Source organism: Oncorhynchus mykiss, chromosome 12 (assembly GCF_057628025.1).
Source record: "Oncorhynchus mykiss isolate SJ-2025 chromosome 12, ASM5762802v1, whole genome shotgun sequence".
Classification (NCBI taxonomy): Eukaryota; Metazoa; Chordata; class Actinopteri; order Salmoniformes; family Salmonidae; genus Oncorhynchus; species Oncorhynchus mykiss.
Genome location: NC_143033.1, coordinates 19605447 through 19625377, shown reverse-complemented (window position 1 = coordinate 19625377; position 19931 = coordinate 19605447). Strand labels below are relative to the sequence as shown.

The 19931-nt window shown below is 41.3% G+C and overlaps 1 protein-coding gene across 1 annotated transcript; it reads right to left on the bottom strand.

Moving 5' to 3' along the window:
- Positions 1 to 2084: 2084 nt before the first annotated feature.
- On the bottom strand, positions 2085 to 4181 carry LOC110539124 (relaxin-3 receptor 1-like). The gene has a single exon (XM_021626096.3). The coding sequence runs from the start codon at positions 3855 to 3857 to the stop codon at positions 2595 to 2597; it is 1263 nt and encodes a 420-aa protein (XP_021481771.2). The 5' UTR covers positions 3858 to 4181; the 3' UTR covers positions 2085 to 2594.
- Positions 4182 to 19931: the final 15750 nt, after the last annotated feature.

Here is a 19931-nt window from a genome sequence, read left to right as displayed (position 1 = left end):
GCGGTTTTGGAAGTGTGGCTTCTTCCTTGCTGAGTGGCCTTTCAGGTTATGTCGACGTAGGACATGTTTTACTGTGGATATAGATACATTTGTAGCTGTTTCCACCAGCATCTTCACAAGGTCCTTTGCTGTTGTTCTGGGACTGATTTGCACTTTTCGCACAAAAGTACGTTTATCTCTAGGAAACCGAACCCGTCTCCTTCCTGAGCAGTATGACGGCTGCATGGTCCCATGGTGTTTAAACTTGCGTACTATTGTTTGTACAGATGAACGTGGTAGCTTCAGGCGTTTGGAAATTGCTCCCAAGGATGAACCAGACTTGTGGAGGTCTACACATTTTATTTTTTTTACAATTTCTTTTGATTTTCCCATGATGTCAAGCAAAATTACTTGCACTGAGTTTGAAGGTAGGAAATACATTCACAGATACATCTCCAATTGACTCAAATGATGTCAATTAGCCTATCAGCAGCTTCTAAAGCCATTACATAATTTTCTGCAATTTTCCAAGCTGTCTGAAGGCACAGTCAACTTAGTGTAATGTAAACTCCTGACCCACTGGAATTGTGATACAGTGAATTATAAGTGAAATAATCTGTCTGTAAACAAATGTTGGAAAAATGACTTGTGTCATGCACAAAGTAGATGTCCTAACCGAATTGCCATAACTATAGTGTGTTAACAAGACATTTGTGTAGTGGTTGAAAAACTAGTTTTACGCCATCCTAAGTGTATGTAGACATCCGACTTCAACTGTACAGTATATGTTACTGAGCATGGCAGAACTAACTGTGTGCAGATCAATGATTTCCATTCCACCTCCCTCTCTTCCGGTGTAGATGTTCTCAAAAAGATCTTGATAAAAACATATGAAGCATTCTAATGTTGTGCCCTTAGGCAAGGCTTTTAACCTGACTACTCTCCAACATCAATCCATCTATTAAAGCCTAAACCGTGAACCAAGTGGCTCCAGATTAATTCTGTCAGGCACATAAATCGAAATGTAATTAATAAAAATTAAGAAGTTGAACTCCTCTGAAAGAGATTTACACAGAAGCATGTATTGTGCAGTTTATCGCGTGGTATGCATCCATAGAGATGCAGTATGTCATGCGGTCTACCCTGAGGGTTATTGTCAATGATGTGCCCCTTGCAGTGCTCTTTATAGTTGGGACCGAGAGACTGAAAAACAGCTTCTATCTCAAGGCCTTCAGACTGTTAAACAGCCACCACTAACATTGAGTGGCTGCTGCCAACACACTGACACTGACTCAACTCCAGCCACTTTAATAATGGGAATTGATGGGAAATTATGTAAAATATATCACTAGCCACTTTAAACAATGCTACCTAATATAATGTTTACATACCCTACATTATTCATCGCATATGTATACGTATATACTGTACTCTATATCATCTACTGCATCTTTATGTAATACATGTATCACTAGCCACTTTAACTACGCCACTTTGTTTACATACTCATCTCATATGTATATACTGTACTCAATACCATCTACTGTATCTTGCCTATGCCGCTCTGTACCATCACTCATTCATATATCTTTATGTACATATTCTTTATCCCCTTACACTTGTGTCTATAAGGTAGTAGTTTTGGAATTGTTAGCTAGATTACTTGTTGGTTATTACTGCATTGTCGGAACTAGAAGCACAAGCATTTCGCTACACTCGCATTAACATCTGCTAACCATGTGTATGTGACAAATAAAATGTGATTTGATTGATTTGAGTGAGTAGGTGTCTGTCAAGCAACTTTACAGGTCACTGCACACCTCTGGCATGCCAATTTTTCCTAGAAGCAATTAGCTCAGAATAAAGGACTAACTGCTGGTGTATGCTCTTATAATATTCATGATTACAAGTGATGTCAAATAACTATCTCACACACTGCACCTCTAAATTGAACTCTGAAAGACAATGAAGGACAGAACATTCAGATAAATGTGGGGGGAGAGAAGAGGGTAAGATAGCCCACTGTTTTTTTCCACTTCAATTACTGACTTATAACATCTTTGTGCAACTTAAATAGATTCTGCACAACTGAATACATTCCCTACCGGTTAGATATATCCCAGTAATTGTAAAAAGGCAGTGCAAGTCATGTAAAACCAAGGAGCATGTGTAAGATTTATTTACCACATCACAGTTGTAATCTATCAAGCTGTGTATGTCAAGATGATCCAGGTCTTTATTTTGATGTGCCACACATAGACATTAAAGCCCACAATTTACATAAGATTAACCGACCGACTTATTTTACACATGAATGATGTGCATCTATGAAACACATTTCGAAGAGGGAAATGCCCGTTATTCAGTTGTAACACGATTGAGTGGCATTGGAAAAGGTCTCAACAATACATTTCTGAATCTGTCTAGGCAAGTTTTGGCTTCAATCAGTCCAGGGCATGACACTTCTCACTGATGCGTAAAATTGACAAAAATAGTGTTGATAGAAATAAATAAATACATGTATACATAATTAATAAATAAATAAATCGATCAACACATTAATACATCCAAACAAATCGACTTGGCACCGTTGACAGCTTGGTAGGCTGCATGTACTACGTACTGTTCGGGAGCATATCGTTTCTCCCATTGTAAATGACAACACCAGGTGGATAGAAAACCAAGGCTGGCTCTGCCGGACTTAACGGTACCAACGCATGTCCATGCTCGTCTTGCTCTGGCTTGGTCGTCGCCGTAAATGGTCTCATGTTGGTCACGGATGGAGAAGTTATTTGCCAAAAAAGTTTTTTCAAAGCCTTTCTGAACTCTCTTCTCATTAGACAATATAATATGGGGTTTAGACAGCTGTTAGAGTGCGCCAAACAGACAGACACTGGGAATACATATGCCTGCGTGGTGTAATATGCCCAACTGAAATGCACAAAGTTGAGTTTTATGAGAATTCCCCACGCCGTTAGTGCCTGGTTCGGCAACCAACAGAGGAAGAATGACAGAACCACTATAGTCACAGATTTTGTCACTTTGGAGCGCCTCTTTGCGCTGGAGGTATTCACATTCCTGGATGTGATGAAGCGCAAAAGCAGCAGGTAGCAGACGGAGATGATCCCCAGCGGTATTAGAAACCCGATCAGTACTTTTTGACTATGGTAAAGTCCAAGCCAGAATTGTGCGTCAACGGTGTCTGGAAATTTAACAAGGCACAGTTCCTCGTTGGAGACAGTCGCCGTTGTGGAGAACACCGCATGGGGCAAAGCTGCGGATATAGCAGCAACCCATATAACAACGCTCATAAAGCGCGCGGAGCAGCAGCGGTGACGGCGCCGCCTGCTCTTGAGAGCCGATGCAACCGACCAGTACCGTGCCACACTCATAGCAGTCAGGAAAAACACACTTGCGTACATATTCATCGCTGTCACGTAAGACACTATCTTGCACATGGCTTTTCCAAAAAGCCAGGTGAAGTCCAAAGCGTTCTCCACTGCCCAAAAAGGAAGAGTTAATACAAACTGGAAATCAGTCAACGCTAAACTCGTCACGAAAAAGTTAATGGACGATTTCTTCCATACTTGTTTAGACTTCATCAGATATAAGACAAGGATGTTTCCTATCAACCCCAAGGTACAGACCACAGAGTAAATCACTGAGATTATTATTCTCAGGACGGCGGATCCATCCCCGAATAAATAACTTTTCTCCAAATCAGACAAGTGAGCGTACTCTCCAAAGGACTGGTTCGTTTCGTTAAGCATGAAAGAGAAGTTGAAGTCAGCAACAGGATATAATCCTGAACCTTCCTCGCTTTGTTCCCCATGCATCTCCGACCTCAGCCCCTCACCGCTGCCGCTCAGAAAATCCATTTCATGTCCTGACAGTTGCCTCGGATGTTATGGGTATCCCAAGTGTCGAGACGCACCTGCTGCAGCTTGGTCTCTCTCACAATGTTATGGGTAGTGTTCTTGTTGAGTCTTGCAGAAACACACACAACAACCTGCTAGATGCCAAATCCGCTTTGAAATGGTCGAATCACGACCCCAGATGACCATTATCAAGTTTTGAACGGTTATATCATCATGAAGAAATGAAGGGACCCATCCTCTGAGTGTTAAGTGGGGTATGACTTGGAAGGATCTACCTGGGACGTGTCTTATTTAAACATCGCCGCAGGGATTGGACAATGTGCCTTTTTACGCATGTGCATTTATGGCGCTGGCTGCAGTGCTGGTTTTAGGGAGGTTGCTTACATGAGCGACAATGGATCTATCCAAATCAAATGGATCTATCCAAATCTCTTCTCCCCGCTGCAGTACATCTTTAATGGAACGAAAAGGGAGTCATAAACCATTTGAGCTCATGCATTATATCATAGACCCATAATTGTATTACTCTGCCATTAATCCTGGAGAGCTCCATATTACCTGAAAAACGTATGAGGTAAACTTAAGTTTGTGGCTTCAATTCCACTGCCACGTGATCTGCAGTTGTGTGAGAGAGCCATGCCTTCCAGTTAGGCTTTCCAGTACATTACATACATTTATGTTGATTATAAATAAAAATGTTATCTCAATCATCAACTGTAAACCACTTTTTGACAACTGTTGATGCAAAAGGGATTACTACATATAATGTAATTGATTGATTTGATGAAGTGAGATAATAAAACAATAATTATCTTTATCCTCCTCATCAGTTTTACTAGGCACGTCGCCCTGCTCCACATCCCCAACACTGTCTCGGGACTCGTCTGAAGTGGATAAAGCTGATATGGCAACTTCTGTCTGTAGCATATGAACCGTTTGAGCTACAAACTAATATGACCTACTATGGAAAGGGGAGATTCTCACGAACACGATGGTACTCTCCTTCTGAAGGCAATCCATACAAACAGGCCACTCCAGGACCTTGAGATGATTCTTACGGAGACACTCCTTAATTGCCCTGGCTGTGTGTTTCGGGTCGTTGTCATGCTGGAAGACCCAGCCATGACCCATCTTCAATGCTCTTACTGAGGGAAGGAGGTTGTTGGCCAAGATCTCGCGATACATGGCCCCATCCATCCTCCCCTTAATAGGGTGCAGTCGTCCTCTCCCCTTAGCAGAAAAGCATCCCCAAAGAACGATGTCTCCACCTCCATGCTTCATGGTTGTACTCATCCTTCTTCTTCCTCCAAACACGGCGAGTGGAGACCAAAAAGCTCTATTTTTGTCTCATCAGACACATGACCTTCTCCCATTCCTCCTCTGCATCATCCAGATGGTAATTGGCAAACTTCACAGACGGTCCTGGACATGCGCTGGCTTGAGCAGGGGGACCTTACGCACACTGCAGGATTTTAATCCATGACGGCGTAGTGTGTTACTAATGGTTTTCTTTGAGACTGTGGTCCCAGCTCTCTTCAGGTCATTGACCAGGTCCTGCCGGGTAGTTCTGGGCTGATCCCTCACCTCCCTCATGATCATTGATGCCCCACGAGGTGAGATCTTGCATGGAGCCCCAGACCGAGGGTGATTGACCGTCATCTTGAACTTCTTCCATTTTCTAATAATTGCGCCAACAGTTGTTGCCTTCTCACCAAGCTGCTTGCCTATTGTCCTGTAGCCCATCCCAGCCCAGTCTACAATTTTATCCCTGATGTCCTTACATAGCTCTCTGTCTTTGCCATAGTGGAGAGGTTGGAGTCTGTTTGATTGAGTGTGTGGACAGGTGTCTTTTATACAGGTAACGAGTTCAAACAGGTGCAGTTCAAACAGGTAATAAGTGGAGAACAGGAGGGCTTCTTAAAGAAAAACTAACAGGTCTGTGAGATCTGGAATTCTTACTGGCTGGTAGGTGATCAAATACTTATGTCATGCAATAAAATGCAAATTAATTACTTAGAAATCATACAATGTGATTTTCTGGATTTTTGTTTTAGATTCCGTCTGTCACAGTTGAAGTGTACCTATGATAAAAAATTACAGACCTCTACATGCTTTGTAAGTAGGAAAACCTGCAAAATCAGCAGTGTATCAAATACTTGTTCTCCCCATTAGGTTTTCCAGTTTCTTGAAATACTATGCAAATGAAACTTATTAAAAAATGAAATGATCTATTCATTCCTTTTACTAAACACTCTACTTACAGTAGTGAATGCATATATTTTCGTACTGCCCCACTGTTGGAATTAAACCCACAACCTTAGCATTGCAAGCACCATGCTCTACCATCTGAGCCACATCATCACATCACATCATCACAAGCCACTTGATGTCTCATTGTAGGCCTACTCAATTACTGTATTGCACATGTTTTTCTTCATGGTGATGGAAAGTCTACAGGTTCCAAACCTAGATGACCAGCCAATGTACAATACAGTAATATACATTTACATTATGTGGTTTGTAAGGATGGTAAATTAATACTGCAGAAAATTCATTTTAGAAATTCCATAAGAAACACTCTCACACTCAAGTGTGCACACCACACAAATATGCACATATGCGCACACACACATGTGCACACATATGCACACACAACAAAATGTATTCATGACAAACGTATTCACAGTTCACACTATAAAACATGTAGTGAAAAGCATGTGGTAAAACTGAAGGGAATGGGAGACATGGTGACACAATACTTGAGTAAGAGTGGCTGGGGAAGAGTCTTGTGAACATGCCTGGTAAGCAGAATTAGAAGCAATGCCTCATCTCCAAATCAATAAACTAGTTAACACAAATCCCTTTCATGTCCTGCTCTATACTGTAGGTGACACGTCTGCTCCTGCTCCTCCCCTCTGGCGTACGACATCGCCAGAATATTAACCACCGGTCCTGGGATTCATCATTACGCACACCTGGCACTCATCATTACGTGCACCTGGGAATCATTATCATTATGATTCACACCTGGCCTCCGTTACCTTCATAATTTCCTCGTCTTTATATGTCAGTCCCCATTTCATTCACCAGTTTGCATTGTTCTTGTGTATTGATGTCCTGCCTTATGTTAGTGTCGTGTTCTTGGTTTTGTTGTTTTATTAAAACATTGCCTTGTCAAGGTCTATATCTGTCCATTAACACAATACCCAGTGCACTACTTTTGTGAAAAAATATTTATAAAAAAATAATTATATATACAGTGCATTTGGAAAGTAATCAGGCCACTAGACATTTTCACATTTTGTCATGTTCCAGCTTGATTCTAAAATGGGTAAAAAATAAAAAAAAGTAAAAATCATCAATCTAAACACAATACCCCATAATGACAAAGCAAAAACAGTTTTTTAGAAATTTTTGCAAATGTATGAAATATGACATTTACATAAGTATTCAGACTCTTTACTCAGTACTTTGTTGAAGCACCTTTGGCAGCGAATACAGTCTTGAGTCTTCTTGGGTATGACGTTACAAGCTTGGCACAACTGTATTTGGGGAGTTTCTCCCATTCTTCTCTGCAGATCCTCTCAAGCTCTGTCAGGTTGGATGGGAAATGTCACTGCACAGCTATTTTCAGGTCTCTCCAGAGATATCCGATCAGGTTAAAGTCGGGGCTCTGGCTGGGCAACTCAAGGACATTCAGAGACTTGTCCCGAAGCCACTCCTGCATTGTCTTGGCTGTGTGCTTAGGGTCATTGTCCTGTTGGAAGATGAACCTTCGCCCCAGTCTGAGGTCCTGAGCACTCTGGAGCAGGTTTTCATCAAGGATCTCTCTATACTCTGCTCCATTCATCTTTCCCTCGATCCTGACCAGTCTCGCAGTCTCTGTCGCTGATATAACACCCCCACAGCAGGATACTGCCACCACCTATGCTTCTTGTGGTCTGAGAGTCCTTTGGGTACCGTTTGGCAAACTCCAATTAGGCTGTCATGTGCCTTTTACTGAGGAGTGGCTTCCATCTGGCCACTACCATAAAGGCCTGATTGGTGGAGTGCTGCAGAGATGGCTGTCCTTCTGAAAGGTTCTCCCATCTCCACAGAGGAACTCTGGAACCTTCGGGTTCTTGGTCACCTCCCTGACCAAGGCCCTTCTCCCCCGATTGCTCAGTTTGGCCGGGAAGCCAGCTCTAGGAAGAGTCTTGGTGGTTCCAAACTTCTTCCATTTAAGAATGATGGAGAGCACTGTGTTCTTGGGTACCTTCAATGCTACAGAAATGTGTTGGTACCCTTCCCCAGATCTTTGCCTCGACACAACCCTGTCTCTGAGCTCTACGGACAATTCCTTTGACCTCATGGCTTGGTTTTTGCTCTGACATGCACTATCAACTGTGGGACTTTATATACAGTAGATAGGTGAGTGCCTTTCCAAATCATGTCCAATCAATTGCATTTACCACAGGTGGACTCCAATCAAATTGTAGAAACATCTCAAGGATGATCAATGGAAACAGGATGCACCTGAGATCAATTTTGAGTCTCATAGCAAAGGGTCTGAATACTTATGTAAATAAGGTATTTCTGTTTTAGTTTTTTTTATACATTTGTACATTTCAAAAAAACTGTTTTCGCTTTGTCATTATGGGCTATTGTGTGTAGATTGCTTAGGCATGTTTTTTAATTAAGAAAAAAAAACAATTGAATCAATTTTAGAATAAGGCTGTAATGTAGCAAAATGTGCAAGAATGTAATGGGTCTGAATACTTCCTGAATGCACTGTAAATAGAGTCATTGAACACTGGTCACTTTAATAATGTTTACATACTGTTTTACCCACTGTTTATGAATATGCTGAATTCTGTCATGGCTCATCCTATATAACTACTGCTGTACACACCCTTTCTATTCATATCTGTCCATATTGTCTATACAAACCATTTATATATGCTGAGTATACCAAACATTAGGAACACGTTCCTAATATTGACAAGGTGTCAAAACTTTCTACAGGGATGCTGGCCCATGTTGACTCCAATGCTTTCCACAGTTGTGTCAAGTTGGCTGGATGTCCTTTGGGTGGTGGACCATTCTTGATACTCACTGGAAACAGTTGATTCATACCCCGTTCAAAAGCACTTATGGATTTTGTCTTGCTCATTTTAATCAATTTTAGAATAAGGCTGTGATCTAAAAAACTGTAGTACACGCTCCGAATGCACTGTAAATATATTTTATATCACAATTTTTCAGTACCCCTACTTCCTGTGGCTATTGGTGGTTTGTCCTTTCTGTTATACTTTGAGCAGTGATGAAAAGTAAGGGTTGAAAGAAGAAGAAAGCATTTGTTTTTCAAATAAAAGCGGAAGGTTAACATATGGGTTAACAGAGAACTGTGCTTTGCTGGTAAAACCTTTGAGCGACACAGTGTGATTATATTCACCTCTGAATAGAAAGCTTTGATTTAGCCCCGGGGAGAAAAACATGCATGATACCTGCTCCTCGATTGTAGAAACACATGTCCAAAAGCCATATCAAGACCCCCACATCTCTCTTGCGTTCTCTCACACACACACACACACACACACACACACACACACACACACACACACACACACACACACACACACACACACACACACACACACACACACACACACACACACACACACACTTTGTGTATTATGTAGGTGTGAGTGTCTCACTTGAAGGCATGTTTGTTATCGTTTACCGTCTCCTCTTCAGAATGGCCTCTAACAAAAGTTCACTTCCCGCAATCCTCTTTTCTATCACTGTCACCTGCCAACCTCTGTCACATACTCTTGAGGCATTGCAACTTAAAATAAGTCACTTTCCTTCAATTGTACTAGCTTGCTTTGAATACACATACTCAGTCGAATCAATTTGTATTCTGCTTAGTAGGAAATCATTTTTATTTTCTTGTTTTACCACAATACTTATTGAGGGTCTCACATCACAGGACCCAGAATAAGGGCTTTGGCACTCTTACTTACATAAAGCCCCTTGTCACCTGTGGAGCATAAGGCCTTTACTGTGACACAAACTGTAAGTGTACACAGGGTTGGGTAGGTTACTTTCTAAATGTAATCTGTTACAGTTACTACTTACCTGTCCAAAATTGTAATCAGTAACGTAACTTTTGGATTACCCAAACTCAGTAACGTAATTAGATTACTTTCCCCTTAAGAGGCATTAGAAGAAGACAAAAATGTATGTTACCAATTGAATGTCATCTATTGCAGGATACATCAATGTTAAAGTTTACATAGCTGGCCATATATGGATGTTCAATTTTACTTTATGGGTTGGTTATGTAGGCTTCTTCTAACCCATTGCTTTCTACTACATATAATACGATTAAATAATGCGATTAATCTTTACATTAAAATCCAAAGTCTATCAGTATTCCAGTCCTTCCAATAATTGTTATACCCCTTGATCTTCAAGAATAGGACTTGGAAATATGGAAGTATAGATTCGCCAAATTGTTTTACATGAGCATGACCCCAAAATTAAGGACTTATTAGCCAGCCTTACTCTGTTGTTTGTGATTTTCTTGTCATGGAGGACTGATTGGGCTCATTGATTCAAGTTGAAAAATGAATGCTGCGCTCATGGAATGGCATGCTTTGTGCACTACTGAAAAGTGCTATTTACACGTGAAAAAACAATGCCAAAGGCTGCATTTGCTAGAGGCCTATTGTCTACCTTTTGTTGGTGACAATTTGATATCTAGGTAATATGCAGCTGTTTAAACAATAACAAAACGGTTGTCCCACCTCTGTTTTGGTAAAAAGCTGAGGGATGTGCCTGGAGAAATGTAACCACTTTCAGATTAATAGGACTGACCATCCATGATATAAAAAAGTATTGTTTTAACCATGTTATGAGGCTATACAGTGCTTGTTTACATGTATAATGTTTACAAACATTGGAATAAAACAAGCTTATATTTTGGGTTCTCATGGAGTGTGAAAGTTGATCTAAGCTCAAGAGGTTATATTCTTCAAGAATAAATGTATATATATCTATAATTTATATGTCTAAAAATGTATGTAGCAATTACCGGATTACTCTTTTAAGTCTATCAAAAGTGTGCAAGTTTGAGCATGAGTCCATTCAGCCGATGGATTATTATTATTTAGATCATCATGAATTAGACTGAGCATGAAAGTCCCACTTTTATTCCATAGGCTTGGAACCGCACTATGCAGCTGTTGCAAGAGCCCATTTTTTCACTGGCTGTCCACTGGTGTCAAAAACAATGATTGACAGGCAGTTTAAACTTCTTGAATTCAACAATTATTGTGGTCAAAAACACATTTAGATTTGTGAACAGCCATCCACAACAACCACAATCAGTAATGCGCAAATAGTTAAATGAGAGAGCAGCAGTGTGATTCACATTAGTGCCCTACTGTATATAGTCAGCGGCGGTTCTAGCTTGTATGGCTCCCTGAGCGATAGAAAACCGATTGTGCAAATGTCACCATTAGGATCTTTTTTGTGCGGGCACCACACAAGATGCCGCCCCGGGTGGCCGCCCATGTCGCTTATACCTAAATCCGCCACTGTATATCAATAATAAGTGATATCCGTATCGCCGTAGACTAAACCTATGCTTTCATTCTTATCTCCAAGCATTTATTCAAGTTGGATAATCTTTGGATGCTGACAGCAGTCGTACCATTGGAAGACATAGCTTGGACTGTAGCCGACAAAAGCCTTTTCCTGCTCTTTTCCCGCGATCCATCAAACACATTTGGTGTGTCATCGTAGTGGTCTTTGATTTGTGGTCAAACTCGCTCAGGTGCAACAAACTTAAAATTGCCCTTTTTTTCAATGCTGATTTGAATGTCATTGAGAAAACAGAAAAGTGTCAAATATTTTTTCCCGCAGACATCCTTTCTGAATTTAAAAGTAATCCTTGAAGTAATCATCTAGTTTTTCAAAAGTGTCTGTTATCTGGTTACAATATTTTTGCTGGTTATGTAACGGATTACAGTTACCGTTTTTTTTGTAATCCCTTACATGTAACAGATGACATGTAATCTGTTACTCCCCAGCCCTGAGTGCACGTTATATACAACCATTTACAAAAATGCCTCTTAGGTGAAAGATTATAAAGTTTAGTTACACTTAAATTGAGTTCTTTCCTAATGCCAACCCAAGGTTATCATGAATATGATTTAGAACTTTACGCTATGTATTACATTTATGACAATCCTAGTCTCTGTTATATCACCTCATGTTCCTCTATGCTGCACTCTTTTTGACACTTAAATTCTCAGGTGGCATCGTACCTTCATCTTTAAATCAAATCAATGTTTATTGGTCGCGTTCATAGTTTAGCAGATGTTATAGCAGAGTGCAGCGAAATGCTTGTGTTACTAGCGCCTAATGCAGTAAAAATATCAAACAAGTTTTTTTCTCCTTCAGACTGCATTATTTATTCAAGAATATGTCATGACAGCATGAGAATAATCAGTGAATTCTGCTACAGCACTGAACACAGGGACATCTAAGAGCATGTTGTGGAGAGACACCCAGCTGATATGTAAAATTGAAGATTTGCCAGTGTGCTTTTGCTCTTTTGCTCTACTCGCTATGCAAAATCAACCACAAGTCAATGGTTGAGCCCTGGGAAGATGACAGTTTGTTTTGAAAATACTTTCAGTGAGAGACTTGGAAGAAGAGAAAAAGCAATATAACTTTTTCAGTTGAATAGAGTGCTTCCTCTGCTGTTTCTATTCAGGTGAGTACAGAAAACTACATTAATAATTTACATGATATGAATTAACTGGAGGCAAAATACAGTGTGTGAGGCATGATTTACTATTTCACATCTAATTTATAATATTTCCATGGCAAAATTATACCCTAGAGGTAGTTAGCTTGATCTTTTCCTATTACTTTTTTATTTTTGTTCATTTTCCCCAATTTGTAATATTTTGTTAGCAATTAAGTAATGCATTTGGCAGTAGTGAAGAGAAAGTCTAAATTAATTTCAGGTGATACAACACAGGTTACAATAATAGCTTTTTTTATTATTATTATTATTCACCACACACACACACACACACACACACACACACACACACACACACACACACACACACACACAGCAATCCCAGTAGAAGGGTTTGAAGGACATTGTGTAGGTGTCTTACATGAAAGCATGCTTGTTATCATTTATCATCGCCTCCTCTTGAGAATGGCCTCTAAAAATTGATCACATCCAGCAATATTATTTTCTGACACTGTCACCTGGCGACCTATGTCACATACTCTTGAGGCATTGCAACTTAAAATATGTCACCTTGCTTCAATTGTTCCAGCTTGCTTTGAAAACAGATATTCAGGTGAAACATCTTCAGCTGCCAATCTGTATTCTGCTTAGTAGTTTTTATACTGGACCAATTAAAATAATTGGTATTCTCAAAAACAGAAGAAAAATAATAACCCCACTCCCCTAGGACTCTTGATCGACAGCCTAGTCAATTCATTCAGAAAAAAATAATTGACCTCGAGGCTAACGGTAATAGGGTCGGTCAAAGAAGGAGCTGTGTCCCATGGGCATTCAAATGTATCTCTTATCTTCTTCTTCCAAACTTTGGACTGTCTCCTTAGGAAAAAATGCATATACTATTTTTACCCCTTTTTCTGCACTGCGCCCAGCCCGCCACAGGAGTCGCTGGTGAACGATGAGACAAGGACATCTCTACCGACGCTAGGCCAATTGTGCATCGCCCCACGGACCTCCCGGTTGCGGCCGGTTACGACAGAGCCTGGGCGCGAACCCAGGGACTCTGATGGCACCACTGCGCCACCCGGGAGGCCCCTTGGGAGGCCCCTGAGGTTTCTTATAAGGTATAATGCCAGCTAGCCTCCCTGTGAGATTTTAGTTGTACTGTTATTGTCATCAGATAAAACAGTGAGAGAAAGATACTGGGAACGTTTTGTAAACTCTTATTTTCTATGTGTCTGTCATCTTCAACTCAGAATTTGGGAAGAGGGTTGATGACCACAAGTTACTCATGCACACCACATAGTCCCAATACCTTGTTTGAACAGTTAACCTCACACTCTATACTGGTGGCAGATAGCCTCAAGGTTAGATCGTTGGGCCAGTAACTGAAAGGCCGCTGGTTGAAATACTGGAGCTGACAATTTGAAAAATGTGTTGCTGTGCCCTTGAGCAAGGCACTTAACCCTAATTGCTCCAGGGGTGCTGTACAATGGAGCCCCGGGGAGTTGAAATATGCAAAGCAAATGTTTCCATTACACACTTGTGTGTAACAGGACTAATATAAGCACCCCCCCAGTTATTATTATCTTTGTCATACGGCTGACATGTTTTTGTGTCTAACAGCAACTAACATTTGGCCCCTTCAATCGTTCAAAAGCAGTTGCAACAGTTATAGAAGTTGCAATTGATTTTCTTCATCTTTTATAAAGGTTGTCTGCAGTACATTTCCTCCAGTGAGTTTTCTTCGCCAACCATTGTTCATAGACCCAGAGCATCTGTAGTTAAAGTAGAACAAAGACATACTGAACTGTAGTTGCTTAGTATTTTCCTTGTCAATGAAGTGTTTGTGTGTGTGTGTGTGTGTGTGTGTGTGTGTGTGTGTGTGTGTGTGTGTGTGTGTGTGTGTGTGTGTGTGTGTGTGTGTGTGTGTGTGTGTGTGTGTGTGTGTGTGTGTGTTACTACATAGGACAGAAATTGTATTTCTAATTGCACAAAAACAAAACAGTCCATATCTGTGTCTACAACTGGAAAAATTTTCAAGGACAATTGAGTTGACAATGTCTTAGATGTCAACTTTGAGTGCCCAAGGAACCGGATTGGATGGTGTGCTGGACATCTCTGACAGAGCATAAAGAACAATCTGGACATTAATTGTCTGTTTGCTTGTCTATGATAGAACTAATGGGAAAAGAAAAATACAAGTGTCTTGAAGTTTAAAAGATCACCACAGAAAGTATAAAGATGAATATGTGTATAATCTGCAGGTATGAGGTAGGCCTAAAACAGAGACAAAGTTAATTAACAATGGATTAAGCAAGACACTTTTATCTCAGGTAGTGCGGCTGATAAGATATACTTCTTCGGGCTACTCTTCTTCAAAGAATTCTGAAATATGATGAAAGGTGATCTACTGTTGCACAAGACCCCTGTATCTGAACTGATAGAAAGGTAACAACTCAGCCCTAGGTCTAAACTTAAGTTTGATTGTCAGTGTCAAAAACGTTTAAAAGTGCCACATTTTACAGTGTAAGAGTTGCGTCTTTAAATGTTTGATATCTTTACACAGCGCTAACATTTCAAGAACGACAATGGATTAAGCAAGACAATATATTTAACATGACACATTAGAGATTTAGAAAATCCTCTGAGACAAAATCAAATCTTCAAACTCATACTCCATTGCCTTGAAAATAGTACATTAGTGTCTGTTATAAAAATAAAAATAAACATTGTGAGTGAACAGTGTTGACAGGAAGTATCTCTGCTCTGCTGTGTCTGACTGAGAAGCAAGCACTGGGTGGAGTCCACTAGCTTCCATAGCCAAAAAGTCAGATTGCACAGCCAAAAAGTCAACATGTGATTTTTGATCTTAATTTAAGTTTACGGTTAGGCAGAAGGTTAACAGTGTGGTTAAGGATGGAGTTAAGGTTAGAGTTAGATTTAAAATAATATTTTAAGAACATAAATTGTGGAAATGGGTGGGGTTTATTCCTTTGTGCACTGGGGAGAAAGCCCTTTTCTCAAAAAGCTTTTAACCTTTCTGATCTCCCCATCCCGGATCCGGGATCGTGAATACAGACTCAAGCTCATTACCATAACGCAACGTTAACTATTCATGAAAATCGCAAATGAAATAAATATGCTAGCTCTCAAGCTTAGCCTTTTGTTAACAACACTGTCATCTCAGATTTTCAAAATATGCTTCTCAACCATTGCATGTTCCACCAAAAAACAATAAACAACTCAATGAACGTAAAGCTAGGAGTGCAACATATGCAACACAAAAAGACAAGATCCCACAACCTAAATGTTGGAAAAGGTTGCCTAAGTATGATCCCCAATCAGAGACAACAAGAGACAGCTGCCTCTGATTGGGAATCACACTTGGCCAAAAACAAAGAAATATAAACATAGATTTCCCACCCTAGTCACACCCTGACCTTCCAAATAGAGAATTTAAAGGATCTCTAAGGTCAGGGCGTGACAGTACCCCCGGGTGGGCATCTACCCTCGGTGGCGGCTCCTGTTCGGGACGTCCCCCCCGCTCCCTACGCTGATCCCTCCACTTCTGTGGAACCGGACCGTGGATCATTGCCGGAGGCTCTGGACTGCGGATCGTTGCTGCAGGCTCCGGACCGGGGACCGTCGCTGCAGGCTCCGGACTGGGGACCGTCGACTGGAGGCTCCGGACTGGAGACCGTCGACTGGAGGCTCCGGACTGGAGACCGTCGACTGGAGGCTCCGGACTGGAGACCGTCGACTGGAGGCTCCGGACTGGAGACCGTCACCGGATACACTGGACCGTGGAGGCGCACTGGAGGTCTCGAGCGTAGAGCTGGCACAACCCGTCCTGGCTGGATGCTTACTTTCGCCCGGCAAATGTGGGGAGCAAGCACAGGACGCACTGGGCTGTGAAGGCGCACCGGAGACACAGTGCAATGAGCCGGCGCAGGATATCCTGGGCCGAAGAGATGCACCGGAGACCGGGAGCACTGACCCGGCTCAATCCGTCCTGGCTGAAAGCCAACTCTAGCACGGCAAATGCGAGGAGCCGGCAACGAGCGCACCGGGCTGTGAATGCGCACTGGAGACACAGTGCGCATCACCGCATTACGCGGTGCCTGAACGGTCACACGCTACCCACGGTAAGCACGGGGAGTTGGATCAGGTCTAAACCCTGAGTCCGACAATCTCCCCGTGTGCCCTCCAAATTTTTTTTTTGGAGCTGCCTCTCACGCTTCGGTCGTTGCCGTGACTCCTGGTCTCGTCGCCATTTCTCCCTTGCTGCTTCCACCTGTTCCCATGGGAGGCGATCCCTTCCGGCCAGGATCTCCTCCCACGTCCAGGATCCTTTGCCATCCAGGATGTCCTCCCATGTCCACTCCTCCTGGCCACGCTGCTTGATCCGTTTTTGGTGGGATCTTCTGTTACGTCCGTCGTTAAATGAAGACCAAGGTGCAGCGTGGTAGGTGTACATTTTCTTTAATTATACATGTTCCACCAAAAAACAATAAACAACTCAACGAACGTAAAGCTAGGAGTTCAACATAAGCAACACAAAAAGACAAGATCCCACAACCTAAATGTGGGAAAAAGGGCTGCCTAAGTATGATCCCCAATCAGAGACAACAATAGACAGCCGCCTCTGATTGGGAACCATACTCGGCCAAAAACAAAGAAATATAAACATAGATTTCCCACCCTAGTCACACCGACCTACACCTACCTACACTGACCTACCAAATAGAGAATTTAAAGGATCTCTAAGGTCAGGGCGTGACAATTGTCCATATATCACAAACCCCCGAGGTGCCTTATTGCTATTATAAACTGGTTAGTAACTTAATTAGAGCAGTAAAAATACATGTTTAGGCACGATGCAACCTTGAACCACCCAGTTGATAATGGTAAATAATGTATTGTGTCATTTTGGAGTCACTTTTATTGTAAATAAGAATATAATATGTTTCTAAACAGTTATGATGAGGGAGAAAGATACAAATACATAGATAGCAACTTGTCAAGACGCTGACTGTCCACGTGGTCACTTTTAAATGTTTCTAAACACTTCTACATTAATGTGGATGTTACCATGATTACGAATAGTCCTGAATTAATCATGAATAATTAAGACTGAGAAAGTTACAGACGCACAAATATCATACTTTCAAGTCACGCTAACCTTTCACCATTGCAATAGCAGGGGAAGATAGCATTTTGGGGGGTGTATGATATTTGTGCATCTGTAACGTTTTCACTCATCATTATTCACAATTCATTCAGGACTATCCGTAATCATGGTAGCATCCACATTAATGTAGAAGTGTTTAGAAACATTTAAAAGTGACCACGTGGACAGTCAGCGTCTTGACTTGTTGCTATCTATGTATTTGTATCTTTCTCACTCATCATTGTTCACAATTCATTCAGGACTTTCCGTAATCATGGCAGCATCCACATTCATGTAGAACTGTTTAGAAACATATTCCATTCTTATTTACAATAAAAGTGACTCCAAAATGACACAATACATTATTTATCCATTAATTTCTATAGGGCACAAAATAATCTGAAAAAAAACCCAACCAAAACAAACAGCGAATGCATCCAATAAGTTTGTAGTCACAAACTTGATTTATGGGAATATAGGAATATGGGACCAAATACTAAACTTTTGAATACTTGAAAAAACATAAGTGAATTTGCCATAATTCTTTTTCTCCCCGAAAATGGGGGGACTATGTACAGAAAGTTCTGTAATTTCTAAACGGTTCACACAATATGCATGAAAATACTCTCAAAGTAAATCTGACAGTCTGCAGTTTAACCTTATAGTCATTGTATCATTTAAAATACAAAGTGCTGGAGTACAGAGCCAAAATAACAAAAAATGCTTCACTGCCCCAGTAATTACGGAGGGCACTGTAAATACTGTACGTGCTAAAACACATGACACGTTTCTCCAGCTAGCTCACACTTTTTGCAAGCAGTGTAACAGTCGGAAAGAGACCAGAAACACAGTCTTGAAAAAACATCTTTCAAGTCAAAGTTGTCAAAACCAAGGTATCGTCTGCAGGTGGTGTGAACAGCATATTGGCTATGAGTTTGTATTTTCCAAACTTGAAGATCAAAACCACAAGAGAAAAAAAATAAACCACAGTAAAAGCAGAGCCCTGTCTTATCTCAGCCCCCTCACCGCTCATGCTGAACACATACAAGGTGCCTTCTTCCATGGACTCAGTGGGCTGCTCTACCAGGCCACAGGATGGAGAGATTCAGCAGAATCATATGTTTTGGGGAACACTAGTGCAAACCATCCTCTTGATTGCCTCTGTTTGGAAATTAGCAAGTAGTTACCTTTATGTCCATCTTTCAATCTGTCAGTGGCTGTCACGTTGTCTTACTCTAAAGCACTGTGCTGTACTGTATCTACTGTGACACAGCTTGCTCTGAGGTTACCATCGTGGGAGGACATGAGGTCAAGCCTCACTCCAAGCCATGGATGGTGTCCCTTCAGGTCTATAATGAGGTCTATAAAGATGGTGTCCCTTCAGGTCGATATAGTCACCTTTGTGGAGGGACTCCGAGACCAGTGGGTTCTAACAGCAGCTCAAATCAAATCAAATCAAATTGTGTTGGTCACATACACATATTTAACAGATGTTATTGCGGGTATAGCGAAATTCTTGTGTTCCTAGCTCCAACAGTGCAGTAGTATTTAACAATTCACAACAATACACACAAATATAAAAGTAAAAGAATGGAATTAAGTAATGTATAAATTTGAGGACGAGCAATGTCGGAGTGGCACTGACAAACATACAGTAGAATAGAATACGGTATGTACATATGAAATGAGTAAAGCAGTATGTAAACATTATTGAAGTGACTAGCGTTCCATTATTAAAGTGACCAGTGATTTCATGTCTATGTATGTTGTGCAGCAGCCTCTAAGGTGCAGGGTTGAGTAAACGGGTGGTAGCCGGCTAGTGATTACTATATAACAGTCTGATGGCCTTGAGATAGAAGCTGTTTTTCAGTCTCTCGGTCCCAGCTTTGATGCACCTGCACTGACCTCACCTTCTGGATGGTAGCGGGGTGAACAGGCTGTGGCTCGGATGGTTGATGTCCTTGATGATATTTTTGGCCTTCCTGTGACATCGGGTGCTGTAGGTGTCCTGGAGGGCACGCAATGTGCCACCGGTGCAGACCACACCACCCTCTGGAGAGCCCTGCAGTTACTGGCGGTGCAGTTGCCGTACCAGGCGGTGATACTGTAAGGGGTTGGTTAATTGACTGATAGCCTGTATTAA